The sequence below is a fragment of the Ciconia boyciana genome, chromosome 15 (genome assembly GCF_034638445.1).
Source record: "Ciconia boyciana chromosome 15, ASM3463844v1, whole genome shotgun sequence".
Lineage (NCBI taxonomy): Eukaryota > Metazoa > Chordata > Aves > Ciconiiformes > Ciconiidae > Ciconia > Ciconia boyciana.
In genome coordinates this window covers 12692045-12714961 of record NC_132948.1, presented here as the reverse complement: position 1 = coordinate 12714961, position 22917 = coordinate 12692045, and the positions used below count along the sequence as shown (strand labels likewise).

Here is a 22917-nt window from a genome sequence, read left to right as displayed (position 1 = left end):
GTCAACTGTGAACAAACTTAGCAACTCACTGACGCAGATAAACGCACAAAGCAAAGGGCAGCCCTTACTAAGTAAGTGTCTGAAGATGCAAATGAGGAATGGTACAAAAGGTAATACTGGAGATAAACAGAGTCACAGAGCTAAACGGCATATTTGAATATAACTTCTATATTAGTAGGGAGCAAAATAATTTTGTAAACTGTATAAGAAGGCAACAATATATGCAGGCAAGCAATGAAAAGGAACTAATTGTACTTCCCATTTAAAGCAGTGATTGCGGAAATGTCTCTGGAACATGAGCTCAGGCAGGAACAGAGGTCTGCACACTGGTGTTCAAGGCGACACAGGAAATTACACTAAAAGGTTTGAAGAGGAAACTGGTCACTTTCAGCATGGATAGGTAAAATGCATCACACCGTAGCAAAATTCAGTCAAAGTATGTATTCAAAAGACAAACTTTATTCATTTTTTCACCAAGTAAAACATGTCTGACTAGGTTTTGTTAAGAGACTATGCTCTTGGAAGATAAGCATTTATTAGGTCAATGATGGAGGGCAGATGTAAATTTTTTCAGAAAATAAAAATTCAGCAATTTACTGTCATTAAAGCGGCTTACATTGCTAATTCAGGACCTTTAAATTCCTGACCCAGCACTGGAATAAAATTCTTTAAATACATGAGGAAAATTATGCATTGGATTATTATGCTCAGTATCCAAAAATAGCATTTTTAGAATTTACAGTTGCTGAACATGTAGTCTAGAAGATAAAGTCTATGTATGATAGAACTGAGATACTAATAATTACACGTAATTGACTATAGTCTGAAATAGTACTTTTTAGCAAGCACCTAAGAACACAATACCACTGAGGATTTTCTGCCTTCCATAGTATGTGAGTGCTCTACTTCCTAGAAACTCCCAGGCCTTCAAGACATGCCTGTTATTGTACAGATTTAGGACTTTGGCAAAGTTTTGGTGTTTTACTAGAACCCTAAACATCACTTACAGGCAATGTCAACACGTTTTAGCTGAAGAGTTAAAGTAGATCGATGGGTCATCCTCTGCTCCATGGAGCGGGAGTGTGCAGCTTTCTTTTGATTTCCAGTCACGATATGGATCACTCTTAGCTGTTCTGTGGGTGAACAGCAGACTGCGAGCCATAGCTTAGTATTACGAACAGCAAAGGGATGTGCCTCTGGCCTGTGATGAGCAGAAGCGTCAGCAAAGAGAGGAGGCTGCCTGTGCACTTTTTGGACTAAACATGAATTACATGAAGTCCAATTGGGGCCTACCCACATCACGTAGCAGAAAAGAATTAAATCAAATTCAACTAAAAAAAATCATATTACAACTTTTTACAACTCTTTCTTTCATGATAGTCTCCCAAAATTGCGTCTATTGTAATTTCGTGGTGGGATATGTCTATCAGCACTGCTTCCTTCGGACGGGAGTTTCCTTGTAGGTACCTGTGGTAGCGTTCAGACACCTCAGTTCCCCAACACAAAGTATTTCTCTCCTTGGAAGCGCCCCTCTTCAACGCTTATGTGGCAATGCTCTGCTCAGCCATACCTTCCCGACCGCTCTCGCATGCTGCTTCGCAAATACTAGGGCGGCTGCCTGCTCCCTCACGGCGTCTCCCCCGCCAGCGCCGTCGGTAAGCGGAGAAGCCCGGGCGCAGCGGAGGAGTTACCTCAGGGCCGCGGCGCGGCTGCAGCTGCCCCCGCCCGAGCAGCCGCTCTCGCCGTGACGTCAGCAGCGCGAGGGAGGCGGCTTCCCCAAGGGGATGGTTGCCGCGCCCGCCCGCTCCGCGCGGCGCCGCGGGGACGCGTACTCGACCCCGCCCCTTCCCCCGCATGCGCGGGGCGGCCTGCGGTTGCCGTGAGATTGGGCGGGGGCTGGGGCGTGGCCGCGGCCCCTCGCACCGCGGAAGGAGGGGGGAGAGGCGGCGCGGCGCGGCCCGTCCGCAGCGCCCGGCCGAGCGGGGGGAGCGAGCGAGAGGGGAAGGCGGCCCCGGCGACAGCGGGCCGGGTGCGGGCGGCCCTCAGCAGCGAGCGAGGAGCGGCCGGGGAAGCCTCGGAGCTGAGCCGCTGTGGGGATGAAGGACCGGCTGGCCGACCTAGCAGAGGTGAGGGTGAGGGGCAGGGCGGGAGCGGCGGGGCGAGCGGGGAGACTCCCGGGGAGGGTCCCGGGGAGGGAGGGCGGCGGGCTGAGGGCTGAGGCGAGGAGCGGGGCGGGAGGGAGGGAGGGAGAGAGGGCGGGCGGGCACAAAGGCGGCGGAGTGCGGGGGGCCGAGGGCCGTGCGGGCCGTTATCGCCGCCTGAGGTAACGGTCAGCGGCGGGAAGGTTGATGTTCCGCTGCGGGATCCGCGCAGCCAACGCCTCGGCCGCCTCCCTGGGGGCAGGGAGGCCTCCGGCTGCCGCACGCTGTTTTCCAGCTCCCTTCTCCGGGAGGCGGGCGGCTTCCTTCCGAGAGCCGGGGAAGCGCATCGGAGCCGGGGGATCTGGCAGCAAAGTTCAGGCTTCTCGGATTTTTATAGATCCCCTTCCCCCCCTTCCTCCTGACCTTTGGCGCGTTTCAAACGTTAACGTTTTGAATGACAGATAAGCTGGATAATAATTTTGTTTTCGAGCTGCCCGTGGGGTAGATTTATCTGCTTGGGGGCTGTTTAACCAGTAATGCGTCAATAAAGCTATCTGCAGATTTTCTTTTCCACGTGTTTACAAAATGGTAGCTGCTTATGTTTATACGCTCTTTTCCTTTGCCTTACTTGTGCTTTGAAAACAGTATCCTAAAACAGAAGGGAGAGTTGGAGGGAGGTACCATCATGTCTGTCTCCAACAGGATATGGCTTGGTTAAAATAAAAGGGTATTTGAGGTTTTTTTCCTGAAAAGACGTGGAAATTGAGAACACACAGGACTTCCTGTGATAGTTCTAGGATTCCACATGTATGTAGAAGTTGGCCTGTGTGGAGCTGCATGCAGGTTTGGGGCTCGTTCATCTTAAAATTAAGTTCATATCTTCTGGATCACAAAATACATTTTGGAAGGCCCATCTCTAAGTGATCGAATTACCAGTCTCTCTGTCTTCCTCTCCAAAAGGATGAATTGGCATCTGAAGTTTTCACATGATTAGATTACAGTGTCTTTAGCAGGAAATATGTTTTCAGAGTCATGCCAAAGAAACGTGTGATTTTTTTTCAGGTATACTTCTTTCCTTTTCCTATTTCTAAATGTGTCCAGGTTGTAGGAATATGTGCAAAATTCTAGTGATGGTGCACGCTTCCCAGAAAGAGGAAGCAGCAAACAGTGATCTGAATTTGCTTTTTAATTGATAGTCTTAGACACCTAGACTTCACTCTGACTGAGGGGAAGCAGCAGTGGTCTGTTGTATGATTTTTTTTTTAATTTAAAACAAAACAAAACAATCTAAACCCTAGCCCCCCCCACCCCCCTTAGATATTGTTAAAAGTTTTTAAAGCAACTGTACATTGGGGCTTTTAAGCCAGCTTTAGTATTCGACATCTGAATACATTACTGTACTGCAGCAAGCTATTTCTTTAACGGAAACATTACTGCAGCAAGCTACTACTTTAAACACAATGGTCAGTATTGCTGAAGTGCTTCATATGTTCATCAGCTTAATTTTCACTGCCTGTAGAATTAATAAATAGCTTAGAGACTTAAAATTGAAGTTTTCTTCTAACTAGAAGACAATATTTAAACATCAAATGAAGGAAGAAGTTATTGAAGATTCAGTACATTTTATCACTTAAAAGTGTGTAGTGGACATGAAGTTTTGAAAAGTTGCATACCTGAGGGAGATGGCTTTTGTAAAACTAGATTTCCACAGGGAACTCATGGAAGTAGCAACTTCCATCTTACATCTTTATCTGAAATATCAAAAAAGATCATGCTTTTGTGAAGCGATTTTCCCTTATTAGTATAAATGCTTTGAACAGTGATCCTTGATCACACCTAGATAAGATTGCTTTGAAAAGGAATAAATAATCTGAAGAAATAATATATTAACATTGATTTGCCTATTTTCTGAACTGTTTCAGTTTGATTAGTGTAGTTCCATTGTATTTTATTTGGGTAAATCATTAAGTGAAGGGTAGAGTATATATATTGTGGTTTTTAAACAGGCCTGAGCCTGCAGAATCTTCAGGAATAACTATGCCCTGCCTCTTTCCCTTAATATAAGAATGTCATTGTGTATTACTTCGGTTGTACCTTACATGTAAGTTCCATCCACCCCGTTTCCCCCAAAGACCCAATCTGATACACAAGTAGTTTAAGAGATCCTAGTACTTGAGCCAGTCTATCCTGACCCGTTTTAACTAAATACGGTATTCCCTTTAGCAGAAATGTAAATTTAAGTTTACATGTCCTAATTTGTGTGTTCTTGGATTTTAACAGCAAGCAAACTATTTTGTCATTAAAAGTTGTAACGTTTTCCTAGATTTCCCTCTATCTTTATATGGAAGAGGGATAAATGTTACTTATCAATGTTTGTGGTCCATTAATATAAAATTATCATAACTTTTTGATACTTTCATTAATACGCTGTATTAGGGCAGTTAAATAGCACTAAAATAGTTGCTGGAGAAATTGTTGAAGACATGCAAATTATATAGCCTTCAGATAATGTTGCTTCCTCTTATTTCTAGCTAGAAACAGTCTTGTAAGGTACATACATTTTCAGAAGACAGCAACCATAATTGTATTTGTCCACTTCTAGGGGATTATTTTAATGTCGTTTCTAAATTATTCCACGCAGGCCAAAATGAACTTCTTTCAGCTGTTTGAATTGTCCTTTAATACAATTAATTGGACAATTGGTCAAATCCCAGACTGGTTTTAGTTATTTTGAGCGCAAATGAGTGTAAGATTAAAAGAAGAATAAAAGGTTCTCTCTGATCCAATACGCAGTGGTTGACAGTAGATATTTAGGGAAGAAAAAAAAAACAGGGCAAGTACATAGCAATGATTGTGTAAAATATTCTCCCAGCCTTCAATGGTTTGCTGTTCACAGATACAAGTCCATCTTAAAATGACTTTAAAAGAGCTGTAGGATCTGTGTTCAGACACTCGGTTCAGCACATTCAGCCAGCGTCAGATACTAAAAACAGATGGCCTTTTAAAGGTCTGTTAATAAAACTCATTCAAAGTTTTTTGGTATTGTTAAATCATTTAAGAAAGAGGTAGGATGTAAATGTGATGGTTTAGATCTGAAGTTTAGGGTGTATTTTTCATCTGGCTCAAAAATTACCATCTTGTTATATGCTGAAATGGATGCAGAGCTATCTATTGAAATCCATTTTTCTTGCTTGATTGGTGAATCATTTTGAATACATGCTTTTTATGTCTTCACTCTTGAGTGTTACTGAGGATATCTTAGACATAACCTTTGAAAAATATGTTTATATTTGATGGTAGCTTTTTTTTTTTAAACAAGGACTCTTAACTTGAACAGAACTGTATTGATTTTTTTGTAAACTTTTTATTGGGCATTCACTTAGTGCCCCCAGAACTGCTTAGGAATGAGTGAAGAACCACAAAGTCACAAAAGTTAAAATTGGTAGAATTGGGTGGTATGGAAAAAATGCAAAAGGATCCCTTTCAGAAGGAGGAAAACATTAGTGAGTTCTTCTTTTTCCCTGAGTTAACCTCTTATATTAGTCTTTGTTCAAACATGGACTTTTCTGAAGATGAGCTATATGTTTTCCATGTCATAACAGCATAAAGTAGTTTCTTGTAGATGGTTACCATATGATATTTTTCTGGTTGTACAATAATGCTACTAAATGCATGCTAATGATTGACCTGCCAAAGCTGCCTGACAGATCCCCTTGGCCCTGTGTAAACCCTCCTTGACTACTCTGATATAAAATAATTTCTGGAAACACTGATGCTATAAGGAGAAACTCTAACGCTCTATAACCCACTCTTTGGGTCTGATTCATTGGGATGGTGGTGGTCAGCTGTTATCCTTGTAGCCTGCCAGAGGAATACAGATGATCTGGACTGAGAAAAAACTAACCTTAATTGGAATTTCAAGGGCAAGTAATGGTCATGTTTTTAGGTAAAAAGCTGGTTTTGATTTCCAAGTTCAGTAATTAATTTGGTAAGACATCTCAAGCTAGCCTTATTTCTGCAATTCTATGAAGTATGGGAAACGTCAGAAGTTTCATAAACCATCAGGATAGCTCCTACTTGGAGCTAAGAAATTATATTGTCTGAATATCTGCATTCTGTCATATACACCAACTTTGGAGGGAACCTGATATATTTTATAAGTGTATGAATGTTTATGGAGTTGTGTGGCCCAGACTTTCAGTCCCAAGGTCAAGGTATGAGCTGCAAACAGACTTCATTAGATTGCTCTTGGCGTTGACGTGAAACTTTTTATCAGTTTTTTGTGATACTGCTTGTACTGAGAAGGTAAGGTCTAGGAGAAACAATATGTTTCTGCTAAACTTGATGACAAAAGGGAGTTCTTGCTTGAATTGTGTGCTTGTCAAAAGAAGGTGCATCACTTAAGTTGAAGAGAGTTAGCAAATAAGCTGTATTTTAGGTAAGTGGTGATTTAAGAACGTAGAGAATAGAGGTTGACAAGTCACCAGGTGTCTTTCAAGTGCTAATGTTCAAGGTAGGCTGTCCATAAATCCTTCAATAAAGTATAGACAGCAAACTGATCTGTCATTGGTGGTGTTGCAACCAAATGTGAAAGTGAAATGAACATGGAGCTGACTGCAGGGTGGGTAATCATGATTGCTTCCTTCTAGCCTAGCATCCACAAATGGGACTTCTGAGTAAGATTTTTTTGCATCTTTAATTTGTTTAAGATTCACTCAGGTGTTTAATGTTTTACTAAGATCTTCTGACCAAACTAAAAGCTGACATGTCATATCTCTCAGCTGATACTATTTTCATTATTTTTAGTTCAATGAACCAAATACAGGATGTGGTTATAAACAATTAGATTATTTTTTACTCGGTAAATGTAAGCAGAAGGTGTTCTTTTACCTAGGTAATGAAATTAAGTGTCTTTAAAGTGTAGATCATTTTTAAATATAAACTTTTAACTGGTAGCTTTGTAGCACTGCAGTCTCTGGTATGGGTAAAAGTTGTGTAACTTTATTTGGGCACAGACTTCCTTGCTTATTTGTATTAAGCTAGACTGTTAATTGATTACAGTCCCTAAGGACAGATTCTTTAATATTGAGTTCTAGCAATCATCTTCCCAAAATGAGTAACTACAAAAAGTCTTTAATGACACACTGCATTATGAGTCATTGGAGGATGGTCCAGGAGAGCAATAACATCCACATTCCTTTATTTCAGTTGAGGCATTATGGTTCCCCTGAGCATAAAAAACAGATGATTTCTGACAAACATATTGTAATAGGGCTTTATGCACTCCCTCAATTTGCAGGAAAGGAACTGTCACAAAGTATAAGTAATAACTTTCCTTGAAAATTTTGGGGCAGTCTTAGTAGATTTTGATGCATTTATCATCGAGTATAACCTTGTTTATTAGATAATAACAGTGTTTGACATTGGATTAAATTGCAGAATTGTCATGCAAATAATATACATCTCACCTAATTTAATAAAACCCAGAAACAAAGGGTTTATTGGGTAATAGGATCAGAGTTTAGGAGCCGAAAGTGGGCGTTAGAACGTCAAAGGCAGAGGGCTTGTAAGAAAAAAGGAGTTTTGAACATGAAAATCCCTTAATGTTACCTATCTTGTACTTTTTTTCTAAAAGATAACCCATTGACTTTATGGTAGAATAATATTTTGTTCCAATTTTGATTTGAAGCAGTTCAAACAGTGTGCTCTACAGAGGGAACTAGAGAACATGGAAGCTGGAAGTCTTTGGCTTTATATCATGCATGTTAATTCTCTTCCTTTGAGCAAATTTGAATCTCAGCTACCGTCAAGATCCATCTATTGTGCTAGGCTGGCTCAAGGGTTAGGGAAGTGTGACTCGGGGAACGTATTGGGCTGTGTGCCCTGGAGATCTGAGAGAGCCTGTCAGCTTGAGCTTCTGCCTCCTTGGCTGCTACTCGAAGGGTTTATCAGTTATGTAATGCATGTATAGTTTAGTGTAGCATAATTATGTCTAAATTGGTGTGGAATGGCAGCCTTGAAAACACCCAGGGGCAAAACTAGTAAGCAGATGTTGATAGCTTTGTTCTAGCTTTTATTAGATGTTTGACTTATTACATCACAGGTCAGTCATCAGCACCCCTCTTAGTATTTCTTTGAGAGGCTTTGATTTACTGTCTCAGTAAACTGAATATTATTTTCAATTCATGTGGGACTTGCTGTGGAATTATCTTTATGCTGTGACAGAACACTTGTATGCCAAATTGTATTTTAATAATTTTTATGACAGGTAATGAAAACTGTGGCATCGCTTACAGGCTGGTTCTGTCCTGAAGTTGTTTACAGAGGAGTACATGCCTTAGCATTCACAACTTCGTGGTAGTCAGGTGACTTTCTTTGACCTCTCTGCTTATCGGTTTTTAGATTACAGTCCTCAGAAGAGGAAAACTTACTTTTTGGACTTTGAAGACTATTGACAAAAATGTGTATGCAGTAGCAATGTGGAAGAAGTTGTAGTTGTTTCAGAACAGTATCCTGAGTTTTATTTCCTAGATTTGTTTTGTTGTCTTTTACAGTGTAAAGGAAACGAAGATGGGGAGACAGTTATTGTTGAAAAAGACCATTTTATGGACGAGTTTTTCCAACAGGTAAAGTTATAGTTTTCACCATGCATTAAAGACTTACAGTTTTCTTTCTGTGCCTTTTAATTTCTGTAATTAGGTTTAACAATTCATCTACCTCCCCCCCCATATGCTTTGTAATGGTATATCAAATCATAGAATAGAATCTGTTGGATAAGACCTTTAAGATCATAGAGTCCAACTGTTAACGCAGCACTGCCAAGTCCACCACTAAACCATGTCCCTAAGTCCACCACTAAACCATGTCCCTAAGCACCACGTCTACACATCTTTTAAATACCCCCAGGGATGGTGACTCAACCACTTCCCTGTTCCACTGCTTGACAACCCTTTCGGTGAAGAAATTTTTCCTAATATCCAATCTAAACCTCCCCTGGTGCAACCTGAGGCTGTTTCCTCTTCTCAGTCAAATGTTGGTAACACTTCTGCTTGTTTATTTCAGGGTATTTTCTGTCTTTACTCCATAAAAGTGTTTTTTAACTCCCTGTCAACAAGGAATTTGCTTATAGAATTTTAAAGTCTTTTTTTATTAAGAATAGTAGCACTTAAGTTTTTTTGCCATACAGAATATATTTGCTATTAAGAATACCATTTTTTCTTTTAAAATTGCAAACTGTTTAAATGTCAACATTTCTGCTGGGATTTCTGTCGGATACTTACAAATGTCGCAATGAAATACTTTACAATTTTTATTACCAAAGATTTTTTTAAAAATCTTTGCCCTGAATTATTCTAATGTTTTCATTGCCATATTTCTCTTCATCTAGGTTGAGGAACTTAGAAATAATATAGCAAAAATAGCACAAAATGTGGAAGAAGTGAAGAAGCAGCACAGCATTATCCTGTCAGCACCAAATCCTGAAGGAAGTGAGTGTCACTTTTTTTAGATTTCAGATGTGTGGCTAGATACTCTGAAATAAAATTTTTTGTTTTAGCTATCTATAGGAATAGAACTTCAGGTGTTCAGAATGCAAAATGTAACACTATTTATTTAAATATTTCCATATTTAATATTGAATTAATATTTTCATTTGCTTATTTTTGTTTTTTAAGTCTCATTTGAATAAATACATTTTCAGAATATTTGTTGCATGATCCAAACCTTTCCTAGACCAAAGCTCAGTTTAATATGATATCTTGAAATTTATTGTGTCTTCAGAAACTTAGAGGCCACTTGCATTTCTTTTAATTTGTGAAAATGTTGAAGTTGTCTACTGAAGCTCACACGGTACAGCCATCATCTTCTCTTTATTCTTCAGCAGGTGCAAGATCCTGTCTAACACTAACACTACAGTCAGCTGCTTCAGTGCTAGTAAGAGTTCCATGTTGGAGCCCTATTTTTAGAGGCTGTAACCCCGAAGTTGAAAGTGAAGATGTGCTTTCTGAATAGAGAACTAGGAAGTTTAGGGAACTTACCTAGAAACACGGAACCTTCTCTCTTCTCTGCTTCTTTATTCAAGGCATGCCTGGGTTTGTGGGCAGTATTTGAAGAAGAGGGAAGAAAAGATGCTGAGATACTTTTGTGGAATGTTGCAATGCTAGCTTAACATTTATCTTCTTGTTGATGAAAACTGAACTTTGGATGTTAGTTTTTCTTTTCCTCCTATTTTCTTTGTTTATGGATGGGCATATGTTTGTATTCTTACAAATGATTTTGCAGACTGCTTTTTGTCTTAACAATCATATACAGTCAATGAATCTCAGGTTTAATAAGGGTTCATCTGAATGTTTAAAATCTGTGGTCTCAGCTCATTTATCAGCTTGTGTTTGTGCTAAAAATTGTGCTCATTAATGCATCTGAACTGTGTAGGAACATGACATTGCTTGTAAGTAATGTATGCTCTTGTGAATCTAGTGTCTTCAGTAAACCCAATAACAGAAATCTAGCTAAGTTCTTTGTAAGTACGCTGTGTAGTATTCTTCAAAAATATAGTTAGTGCATGGTACAGTTATGTTAATAAGGCCAAAAAGCACTGAGTCGGTGATAAAAAACAGAACTAAAAGAAGTGAGATAAATCTGTATTTTCACTTGATAGACTTCAGTGAACTTTCATTTTGACCAGCAAATGAATATTACCCTGAAAGTGTTACATTAAGAAAAAAGGTGGAATATTTTACCACCTGGTTTAGTTGGTGATTTGGCAATAACATTTCCCAAGTGTAAGGGCCTGTCAGAAGAAGCAGGAATCTGATAGTATGCTGTTATAAAAATAATATTTAAAGTACTTCGGAGTATAATAAACTTCTCTGCATGGTTGTACTGAATACAATTATGAGATTGCAAGGTAGAGTTGTAGGCGGTTGCTGGCTTACTATTATCAATCATTAACAGTTCTAAAAAAAAAAATATCATTTTTTTTAAAGGAACAAAAGAAGAACTTGAAGAATTAAATGAGGAAATAAAGAAGATTGCTAATAAAATCCGAGCCAGATTAAAGGGTAAGTTGTGAGGAGAAATAAAACTACTGTTGCTTGTAATGATTCAGGATGGTAGCAGTGTTACAAACTTAATGCATTGCAGCTGAACTTCTAAACTTTAGAAGCTGCATTATGTATGCATAAATTGTATTGTACAGCTCTTAAAAAAAAAAAATGAGCAAGCCACTTCCCTGCCAACTAATGTACAGCCCATGTCCGTAACAGTGTCGTCCTCTACTTTATTCCTCCTTGGCGAGCTTCACCGCTGATAGATACCAGGTCTCAGCACAGCCTAGTTTGTGGAAGAGGACAAAGAGCTTGCTTGCTTTCAGAAATAACCTAGAAAATTACAATGCAAAGTAATTCCTCTGTATAGAAATGTTTTATGCAAGTGAAATGCTGTTTTGTGGTCATGATGTTTTGGAAGAAAATTAACTTTAACTGCAAAAAGACAGTCTCCATGGCATAAATGTCTACATAGGGAATTGCTCTAGAGAGCACCTATTGTATTTTAAATTCAGACTAGCTAATTTTGCTGTGGCTTTCCCCTATGAGTATGTCTTAATTGTTTAGCATAGGTTTTGAAACTTATTGAGTGTTTTAATGTTACTGTATTACAATTACTATATGCTTTTGTCCTTCCATAAACACTAGGGTATGGTGTTTGTTTAAACTGTAAGAGCAGCCACAGTTTTGTTGCACCTTTTGAAATTTTTCCAGAGTAATAGACAGTAGTGTGACTCTGTTAAGAGTACTGAAGTAGTTACTGTGTTTTAAGATCTGTACCAATTACCAAAATTATTTTAAATTTTTTTTTATATATATATATATCACTGCCACTCCCCTTCTCCCCCTGAAATGTTAAACATGTCTGTGGGGAGCTTGTATATGAAAAAAGTAATAATTAATAGTATTTACAAAGTAACTGAGCTACACTATTAAATAATTATACTGAACATTGACTCATAATATTCTTGTATTGTTCTTAGCTATTGAACAAAGTTTTGATCAGGGTGAAAATGCTAATCGGACATCAGTGGACCTCAGGATAAGAAAAACACAGGTATGATTCCTTAATAGGTTTAAAGAAAATAAAAGGAGTCTAGTAAATTGGAGAATGAGTTTCACTTTTCTGAAATAGTTTCAGAACTACATGTTCTGTTTTGTTGGAATGTAAATACCACTTTCAGTTGTTATGCAGTAGTATTTGTTGTATCAAAAAAATTAAACATTTTTGTTCCACATTTTTAAATCCTCAAAAAACAGCACTCTGTGTTAGCTCACAAGTTTGTGGAGGTCATGACGGAATACAACGAGACCCAAACTCTTTTTCGAGAACGCAGCAAAGGTCGGATACAGAGACAATTAGAGATAAGTAAGTGACCTGAATACACTTTTTAAAAAAAGATGAATTGTGTTGTTAGTGCCTCCCTTGTTTCTTATTACTTAAAGATGGTACAAAGCATCATACATCTTGGAGATCTTCTTGAAGCACATGAGGGAAAAGAAACAATTTTATCATATGTCATAAATTCTTTGATACTAGTCTTCAGAACAGCTTTAAAGAAAAAAGAGAAAACTCACTAAATCATTTCTTTCATATTGAAAATCATTAAAGAAAATATCTTTTCCTTTTGTTTTATTTATTTCCAATTTTGCAACTTTAAACGAAACATTAAGAAAAGCTGCGTTCTGAAGATGGCAAGTGTTATTAAAAGCCATTCCAAAATTAACATGCTAAACAGGACAACATCTCTTTTTATGCTATGCTATTTTTGTCAATAAGAACTCTTGTTAAATTCAGCTGACATAAAGTCAGTGCTGCTGTTATATGTACTCTAATGGTTTGTTGACTGACTCACATTTGACTTATCATTGATTATTACAAGGAGTATTCACAAAGGTACCTGACTCTACTCTGAACTACAGCATCTACCTCGGAAGGTGTCTAAAAAAATCCGTAACATCTTGTACCTAAAATGAGCCTTTTTGAATATCTCCTGTAAAAGCAAATACATGTATTGCTGAAATAGGAAATGCAAACAGAAAAGTTGGCAAATTATAAGAAGACTTTGCTTTTCACGTGCTTCTCAAATTTGTCATTGGCCTCTCATGCTAGTGGTTCAATTCAGCGTTTCACTAAAGTTTATTGGGCAAGTTAAATTCTTCTTTACCTATATGTTTGAGGGGAGGGACCCTAATATCTCAGGACATGGTTCTTCTAAGTTAATGTTGTTGTGACCCAATCAGAGCTTTCAGCTTTTCCTCAGCGCTAAAAATTTTAAAGCAGGTTTTGCAGCATTCTGGGGTATTAACATCAGAAAGTAATATTCAAACTGTAACTTTCATCCGATAGAACAGAATTATATAAGTTATTACAGATATTCAACTTGCTTTACATGGGAAGAACAGGGATTGATATGTAACTTTTAGAACTGTACAATACAAATCACTTGAATGCGTTCTGTAACTCATAACACTTGCATTTGTCATACCAGTGTGATCGGTAGGATTCAGTTTGCTTAAACATGCAATAATAAACTACATTGATTGTTAGATGTATTATGAAAAGTAGAAGTGAAGGTATGCTATGGGTAATCATCTTCCCTGTGTGGAATATGAATGTAATCCTGTGTTGGTAAAATCAAATTTACGTAAAGATTTTATTGCCCACACAGTGGTGGGGAGCGTGTAAATTAGGTGCTAATGTGACATGATTGAATAGGTAAATATTGAATGTTATGTAAATACTCTGTATCTCAAGTTCTTCTGAAGAACACTCCACTTAACAAGGTTCATATGTACACTGTAAATGTTTCTGATCAAACTCTTCAATTTGACCAAAAAAAAAAAACCCCACCCAAAACAAACAAAACCCCACCAACCAGGAATTCTTCATCATAGCTTTGAATCTACATTTGTTTTCTGACTACTACTTGATATTTTCTGGGGTGTTTTTTCATATGCAAAATGGCACTTGGTCATGGCTAAACACTAGATTGTTTTATCCGGAAAAATGCTCAATACAAGAATTTTCTTTGAATTGTCATCCTTCTGGTATGATAAAATTTTATGTTCAATAATGAATAAGTGATGTTATGTGAAGTACTGTTGTTTTTATCCTAGCTGGAAAGACCACCACTGATGAGGAACTGGAAGAAATGTTAGAGAGTGGTAATCCTTCAATTTTCACTTCTGATGTATGTATTTCTGGTCCAGTTATGTGTCTCCTATTCTGCTGCTTCTGCTATTTACAAGTGTGTCAGCACATACTTATTTATGTCCATATCTTTTTTATTCTCCCGAAGATTATATCAGACTCTCAAATAACTAGGCAAGCTCTGAATGAAATTGAGTCACGTCACAAGGATATTATAAAACTGGAATCTAGCATACGGGAACTACATGAAATGTTTATGGACATGGCAATGTTTGTTGAGACTCAGGTAACTGAACCAATTCAAACACATTTATGTAAGTGGGGATTTTTTTCCCCGGTCTTCCTCTTTGAAATATGCAGAAACAATTTCTTATATTCAGATAATACAGACTTACAGTGTTTTTTGACTGTGATTAGAATATATGAAAGTTAATCACTAAAGGTTTTTTGTTTTGTTTTAGACAAACATACAAGCTAGATGTATTTGTAGTATGTGCTATGAATAACTAAGCATAGGCTTTCTTATATTAAGTATAAGTTGGTATACTTAATATTTTTTTCAACATTGCTTATATTGCAATATGCTTGAGCATTTTTGTGTGCGTTTAAGAACAACTCTCTCCTGGAATGTTGGCTAATATCTTGGGAATTTAGGATTCTCACAGACATGGTAAAGGACTACTGTGGTAGAATAAAATGCGTTAGCAAGGATATATGCAACTTGCGCATAATACAAAGGTATGATTACTGTTATAACTAACATGGATATAAAGGGATTGACGAGTCATTCAAGTAGTCTCTTACATTCATAAGCTTTGTTTTGACATGCATGTAAATTCGTTCTTCATTCTGTTTGTAGTCTTTACAAACCAATTATCTAACAAATATTTTTAACTTCTGTTCTTTAAATTCTTTGACTTATGCAGGAAAGTGAAAAGAATAACTTTCAGGAGAGAAACTTTCCTGAAAAGGACTTTTTTTTTTTTTTTTAATTGGGTATTATTCTAGAAGTCCTGTGTTGCTTTGATATTAAATATAGCGAAGGCAAATTGGTGGCAGTTTTCTTTTGAATTAGAAATGAACAAAAGTTACTTGTGCATCATTCTTTAATGCTTTGCTGTTTACTGCTGCTGATTATTTCTTCTGATGGACAGAAACACAGGTAATGGACTTACTGTAATTTTTTTTACCAATCCTCCATTTCATTACCAAATTTCATTCATCATGATTAACTTGAATTTATGTGTGACATTCTAAACCCTCGATTTTGAGGAACTTTTGAAGTTGCTATTATATGTGTGCATTTTCTTAGATAACTGTTGATAGATACTTGTGTCAAAATAGCCATTATCCTTTCCCACTTCCAGGCATGTCAGGGATTTCTGATCTCTTTAGTATGTCAGTTTTAGTTTTGGCTGTTAAAACATACCTTCCATTCAAAGGTATGTTTTCAGGTGTTCAGTATTCGTTCCTGCAAAAGGGAGAAATATGCTTGCCTCCCCCATGAATGTTCCTTGTTTGGTTAGAACTTTGAGCTCTTGCTTCTCATTCCCTTTTTTCTTTTACACATCAAAGCAGAAAAAATGCCAGCTGCTAATATGTACACTATTCACTTGTTTAAAATAATCGTTGATGTTCTGTAGCCTTTCTTCTCTTAGGTTCATTAAAAAGGATGCATGGATTCCAATAATAAAATTTTTTCTTCTGAATTTCATTTTAAGGGTGAAATGATCAACAACATAGAAAAGAACGTGATGAATGCATCAGATTATGTGGAACATGCAAAAGAAGAGACAAAAAAGGCAGTTAAATATCAAAGTAAAGCACGAAGGGTATGCTATCTTTCTGTAATTGTGCTAGTCAGTATATTAACTTAGCACAGTATGAAGCGACCTTCAATTTTAGTTGATTTTTTGTTGTTGTTTTATTCAGTCCTTCAAGGTGGAATTGATATATGCATTTTACTTTTTTGTAGTTGTGATATTTAAAATTAGATTAGAAAACATTGTTATAAATTAGTATATGACAGAGGAAGATTTACCAAAGGGTTTTACAAACAAAAAACCCTATAATCCAGAAGAAATCAGACCATTTCTAAAGTGAATTAATTTGTTATAGTTAATATTAAAAACTGATATTACCAGTAGAGGACAGAAACTTCTTGTAATAAAAAAATGGATAAGCAATTCATGCACAGCTAAGGCTATGTTCACAATTTTCCACTTAAAAAGCTGTCATGACAGAGTGTAAAAACCCCAAAAGATTAATTAATATATTATGCTAGTACATAAATTCACAGGTGGTTCTTACCAACTACCATGATACCTTAAATTATTCAGACTCTAAATAAGCTTAAAGGTTTTTGGATCTTTATCACTGGTAAACTTACTTGGATTTGTAGCTATAAAATCACCGTGTTAGTAGGAAAAATAAAATTGCTGGTTTTGCTGAAGCAGGCTTACTTTTTTAGAATTCCATCTGTAATTATTCTTTTTACAGGTAACTACTTTTGTACTCTTGTAAAAGTACTAGATTAGGGGGATCTTCCCTCTGGAAAGTGTGTGACATTAAACTGCGACACTCAATTTTGTGGAGGAATTGAGTTCAAAGTAATGTTCAGGCATTTTCTGTTGGCGTGGGAAACTTGTTTTGTGTTTCAATATCTTTCTTCCCATCAGAAAGCCAAATAATGCATTCTGAAATCAAACTACTCAGTAATTTATTTTTATATTTGGTGACCATATGATTGCAGAGTGAATGAAGTGTTCCTCTGACATTATAATTTCCCCTTTTGAGATGCTGTGCAATTTTCTGAGGCTTTTTAGGGTGAGTTGGATTTGTGGGAATGATATATCTTTATATAGACAGATATCTACATGTAGGTAACACGCCTTTTACATTTTAAAAAAATTATTTAAGGAGTGTCAGAAGAGCCCACTTAATGTATTTGTAAATGGTGGTTTTCTCATCTTTGATAACTATATAGGTGTTAGTCATACTAGTTTACCTGTAAACGCTGTTTAAAAATGTTTATTCTTACGCATGCAAGAGTATACAGATAAATTTATCTCAGTTTGAGAATGCTGCAGGCTTCAATAATGAGTGTGGATTTAAAAACTGACTATTTTAAAAATTGAAAATGAATGCAAGTCTTAATGTGCTTAATATTAAAAATAATAGTACCTTGGTTTTTTTTGACAGAAAATGTGGATAATTATCATTGTGTCATTGGTGTTGATTGCCATAATTGGTCTAATTATTGGTTTGTCTGTTGGTATTCGGTGATGCTTGGATAACCTCAGCATGCATGACTTCCTGCCAGTGTGGCAGTAAGTAACTAATCAACTAATTTTGCTCTTGTTTTGCTCTGGTAACTTGTATTGTTCTACTAACCCTTAATATCTGTACAGTTAAGATTGGGGGGGTAGGCTTGAGATGCATTGGTGGATCTTCTCTGTCTCTGCATACTGTAAAAGTACTATGCATGTGAATATTGAAAACTGACATCTAGTGGTAACCTGCTGAATTTACAGAATGCAGTCACTACGTAAGACTTGTAAACGCAGAAGGAAACGAGACAAAAAAAATCCAATTATTGTCTCGCAGTCCTTTGAATATTATTTTTATACTGAAAGTTCACATCAGCAAACAATCTGCACTAAGATGTGGAATTCTAGTTACACTTGGAACTTTATCAAATGGCGTTTTCTATGGTTTTAAGTAGACCTTTCATAAAAGTAGATCTCTACAACCTTGAAGTTGGTTATTATGCCTTGCAGAACATCCTAAAATTTCTTACTTCAAAGCTGTTTATTATTACTAGACTAAATGAAACAGCGGGAAATAACAATGTATTTGTAAAAGGAAGTCTGCAAAGATTTCAACTGGAATTTTAGGACATAAATTTGATAATTCTTTCAGTCTTCAGATTTTTGCTGTATTAACCTACTGTTTCTTGTCAAGATAACACCTGGCCAGGCTAAGTAGAAAATAGCAGTTAACTCTTCTGAGTCCAGTAGAAACTCAACTTTTTACATGTAGTATCTTCAAACTATATATGAAGCACTATGAGCGAGATGGCATTTCAGACAGCTAATCAGGAATTCAGTTTGCTGTACTAACACATTTTTAATATGGAAGTTTTTTGTTTTAATGTTACAGTTTCTTCTCAGCTTTGGTGTATGGGCAGATAACAGGATTTATTGAATCATTGCTTATAGTCAGAAATACCTGACGTAATGTCAGACTTTGATGCGTTTACATAGAACACATCTCTTTTTTTTTTTTTTTCCTTGCAGCTCTTCTGAGCTGCACCTATACAATGTTTTTGCTGACGTTTTATTGAATTCCACTAAGTGTGCAATTGTAAAGGTTCGAGCAGGCTACAAATATTTATCCAAGGAGGGTGGCAGTAAGCAGTGTTACTGTACTTAGACTTGACCTTGATAAGTAAATGTTCACTATTTCATCTCTTTCTATATGTAATAATATTTACAGAAGTTGGGTATAAGTAATAACAATTATTCTGTGAAGCAAAATACAGAAATGTTACACAGATAGCTCTGTGTTGTAACTATGGTTACATGTATGTTAGAAAAGAAAGACTAACAATAGGAAATCATAGCAGTAAGTATTCTTTAGAAAGAAAATCCAAACACTCAGATTAGGTATCAGTATTATTCATTTTCTGTGGCTATGCATGTATTTAAACAGTTCTGTATCTGACAAGGTATTTCAATCTCAACTTTTCTCTCTTTTTTGCAGAAATTGATGTTCATAATTATATGTGTAACTGTATTGCTTCTGATACTTGGAATTATCCTAGCAACAACACTATCATAGCAAGCACATTTCAAGAGTTACGAACCTTCAGAAACTCCAAAATACATCTTCAGTAAAACCAAGCCTTTTTTAATGAATAATGCCTTACATTGTTCCATGATGATGACCTATCACTAATGGTTAAAAATGAAAACAAAATAACTCTTAATGTTTACTCATAAATGAAGATCAGAATGTATTAGGATATGTATGGATTTTCATCATAAACTATACAGTTGTAAGACTGAAACTTGCTCTTAATTCTTTTGAACTAAAGTAACTTAGGATTTTTTTCATATCTCAGTGTTACAAACAGTTTAAATAGGGAGCTGAGAGACACTTGAGTTTTCACTGTTTGGCTCTTTTTCCTATGGCTAATACAATTCTAATCACGAATTTTAGTACCTTACCAGTGTGCTTTTGTTAGCACTCTTGTGAACACTTTTATGAGATGTAGCCTTGTCTTTAAGTGCATTAATTATTTAGTCACCTTAACCTATCTAAGCTTTATACTTAATTTTTTCTCCAACAAGCGCTAAAATATTTTTATCCTGAAAAGACTACTTATCTAACTGCCTATTGTGTTACACTTGAGAAGAAAAAAAAAAAGGGAACGTGTAAAAAAGCTTTTTTTTTTTTTTTTTCCTTTCAATGTGACTAAGGTTAATTGCTTTAAATATTTCCTTGCCTTTATAATAAAAAGTTAGTTGCAACATTTCTGGTAAAAGAATGCAGTAATGAAGCACACTGAACGTGAACTTGAGCAGATAATTTTACAAATAATCTGTGTGCAAAGGAAACTGATGGATCAGTTTAGCCTTATTGTTCATATACGTATGACAAAAATGACACTTTTTCTCTATAAAGCCAAGTCAAGATTTCTTATTCAGAAGCTTGCTAATGCTGATGTGTGAATATAGCACATAGGGATAAACTCCCTCAGAAAAGCCTGAAACATAACACAAACTAAGACACTGATTTGTTATGAAATTTGTGTTATATAACATATATGAAGTGTTTTAGTATATACATGCCTGTTGTAATGCTAGCTTGCAAGACTTGAAAGACTTCAAATGTAACCAAATAACTGCATTTAATGTTACAGGTTATTTTTGTATTTTGTGTGTAAAATATTTGTAACTTGAATTTTTGACTTCTCATTGTTTAAGGATATCCATGTAGATATGTAGATATATTTACACTGTAGCACAATTAGAGAAAAGTATAATGTGTGCCTTTTTAAACACAGTCTAAAACTACACTTTTCAATGTTTCCAAATATTCAACTATAATGTTAACTGCAATAACTTGGTCCTAAAAGGTTAGAATCCTTAAACTTACGTTTTGTTGAAAGTGTCTGAGATCAAAGTTACTCGGTAAACTATAATTCAGTCTGTTCACTTAATGAAATTCAGCAAAGTTTACAATTTATATTGTATGTATGAATATTCCTTCTTTGCTGTCCAAATATACTGTGAATGTGCTGGAGCTATTCAGATGTCAAACATATTTTAAAAAGAAAAAAATTATTGGTCTTTTTGCAAGTCAGCCATAAAGAAGTCGCTTGAAAAATTTCGGCTTCACTAATGAACAAATTTCTTTACCTCTAAGTCCACTCACCAATGTTTGTGAGGAAGTTTACATGCAAAGTAAGGAAAGATTGGTTGCCTTAGTATTCATTCTAGGTAAAATATATTTTTATTCTATAGTTTTCTAGATTTTTATCAGTAAATATTATTTATACAGATACACAAATTAGATTGGGGGGAAAATATCAGTTCTGCTGTTTAACAGCTGGTTACCTAAAATGACCCCCAAAATCCCATCATGTTGAATTTTTTTATTTATAATGCAATAATTTGCCCATCAAGACCAGAAATTTGAATAGGCCACTCCATACTTTTTACTTGTTGTTATATAGCTGCCTCAATGAGTTTGTTTTAAAACAAAACAAAACTTGTTTTTCACATGAACCTCTTTGTTCTATTAATATTGAAGGGGAGTAAATCTCTAACCTATGCACTAATAAATTTATCTAAGCAAGTATCCTGTGGCTATTTTTATATTCATGATGTTCTTGTGACCTTTGTGTATATTTCCAGTCAGTGTTTGAATAAGGCTGGTATGTTTTTTCAATGACGTATGTCAAACAACTGATACCTAGGTCTTGGAGTAAAGGTAGTGTATGTCCTGAAACTTTTTACCAAAAAAGGGCGTAGAGATGATCAAAGTAGGTGTAGAGATAATTATGAAGACATTAATGGGATTTATTAATTTAAATTATGCCCATGGAATTTTGCTTTAATATTAAACTTGAAAAATATGGGAATTATTTATTTGAATAAAGCTCTTCATGTATTCTCAAAAATTCCTCATAGAAGTGCATCTTTCACAGTGCAGAATTAAAATAACTTCCTTTTACCTGCCTACCCCAGAATTGGAAATTCTGGAACAGGTTCAGGGCTCTGATGTCCAAGCGGTAACTGGAGTCATTCCCCCTGTGCTGATGTTTTTACACTCGGCTTGGATTGCCGCTCCGACAGCTGTTTGCTGGGGCGGCATCGAGCGGTGTTACCCACGAGGCGATGCCGTACCCGTCTTCTCTTGGTAACCTGGCTCCTTGCAGCCGCAGCCAGCGCTCTGCGGCACCCCTGCCTCTCGCCCGCGCGCCCAGCTCCAGCAGCAGCGGTGAGCAGGAGCCAGCAGCCTGCTCGGAGCGGGCAGCCGTGGCGGCTGCAAGGGACGGGAGGTGGGGAGGAGCAGCTGCCACCTGCCCTGGGCAGCACGGGGACTGGTGCTCGTCTCCTTCTGGTGCCTCTCTTCCCTCATCTTCCTCCCCTGTACGTGATATTGAGGTATGTGAGCCTTTCGTATGGTCAGTGCTCTAGTGAATGCAATACAAGTGTCAGTGTGGTACTGTGTAAGGGGAGGAAAGGTTGGTTGTGCTGCACTTGTTGTGTAGGGCCTTTTGTGGAGAAATTTTGAGGAAAGAATGCCCAGGATTTCATTTGCTTTCGTTTGAGTCAGTGCTATCTTCGTACAGAAATAGTCGTCATAGCTTTTGTAACAGTCTATCACCAATGAGGTGTTCTGCCCTCTGCAGAGCTAATACCAAAGCACTTAGAAGTTGGGGATTGGCCAGCTTATGACTAATGGTAAGATAATTGAGCAGTTACGCTTAGTTCGATATTTCTTTGTGGTATTGGGAAAACTGGATAGGAGTGGGAATATTGAACTTAGCAATTAATACGGCAAACTCATCCATAAAGGCAAACCAAGGAAGTAAAATCTTAGCGTAGGGAAAATGTTAAATGGCTGTTCTTACAAAGATCTGCACAACCAACGTGCTCAATAAGCGCGGGTATCTGTGCTGCTTCTCGCAGTGGTGCCATGCCACCTGTGGAAAAAGCACCAAATCTGAACATAAATGAATTCAGCAGAATGAACTAAAGCTCTTTCAAAAAATAATCTGTCTTTATTGTGCTTCTCTTTGCTCTGTAGTGCGAAACACAGAACAGACATTTCTAGGCAATGCAGGATTTGTTTAGCATAGCGCTATGTGAGTTTTGATGAATACAAGCCTGATAAGTAAAATTTAGAAGACAAAAGGAAATGAGGGAACTGCTGCCTATGAGGAAGGATGTTTTTCAGTATAAAAATTATACTTAAAAAAACAACCTTTCGGGCAGTTGCGCTTAATGTAGTTTTGAGAGAACAGCTTGGATGTGAGGGGTTGGGGGGGGCGGTGGGTGAATGG

General features: G+C 36.9%; 1 protein-coding gene across 4 annotated transcripts; it reads left to right on the top strand.

Annotated features, from left to right (window-relative positions):
• Window positions 1–1894: 1894 nt before the first annotated feature.
• On the top strand, window positions 1895–21496 carry STX2 (syntaxin 2). 4 transcript variants are annotated; one of them, XM_072880525.1, is made up of 11 exons: window positions 1953–2126; window positions 8696–8767; window positions 9529–9628; window positions 11126–11200; window positions 12169–12242; window positions 12446–12554; window positions 14306–14379; window positions 14488–14625; window positions 16061–16171; window positions 17541–17589; window positions 19104–21496. In XM_072880525.1, the coding sequence occupies exons 1-11, from the start codon at window positions 2097–2099 to the stop codon at window positions 19235–19237; spliced, it is 966 nt and encodes a 321-aa protein (XP_072736626.1). In that variant the 5' UTR covers window positions 1953–2096; the 3' UTR covers window positions 19238–21496. The 4 variants fall into 4 exon arrangements, with proteins under 4 accessions (XP_072736625.1, XP_072736626.1, XP_072736623.1 ...); XM_072880524.1 differs by lacking the exon at window positions 17541–17589 and having other exon boundaries at window positions 1895–2126; window positions 8673–8767; window positions 19104–21495; XM_072880522.1 differs by lacking the exon at window positions 17541–17589 and having other exon boundaries at window positions 19104–21495.
• Window positions 21497–22917: the final 1421 nt, after the last annotated feature.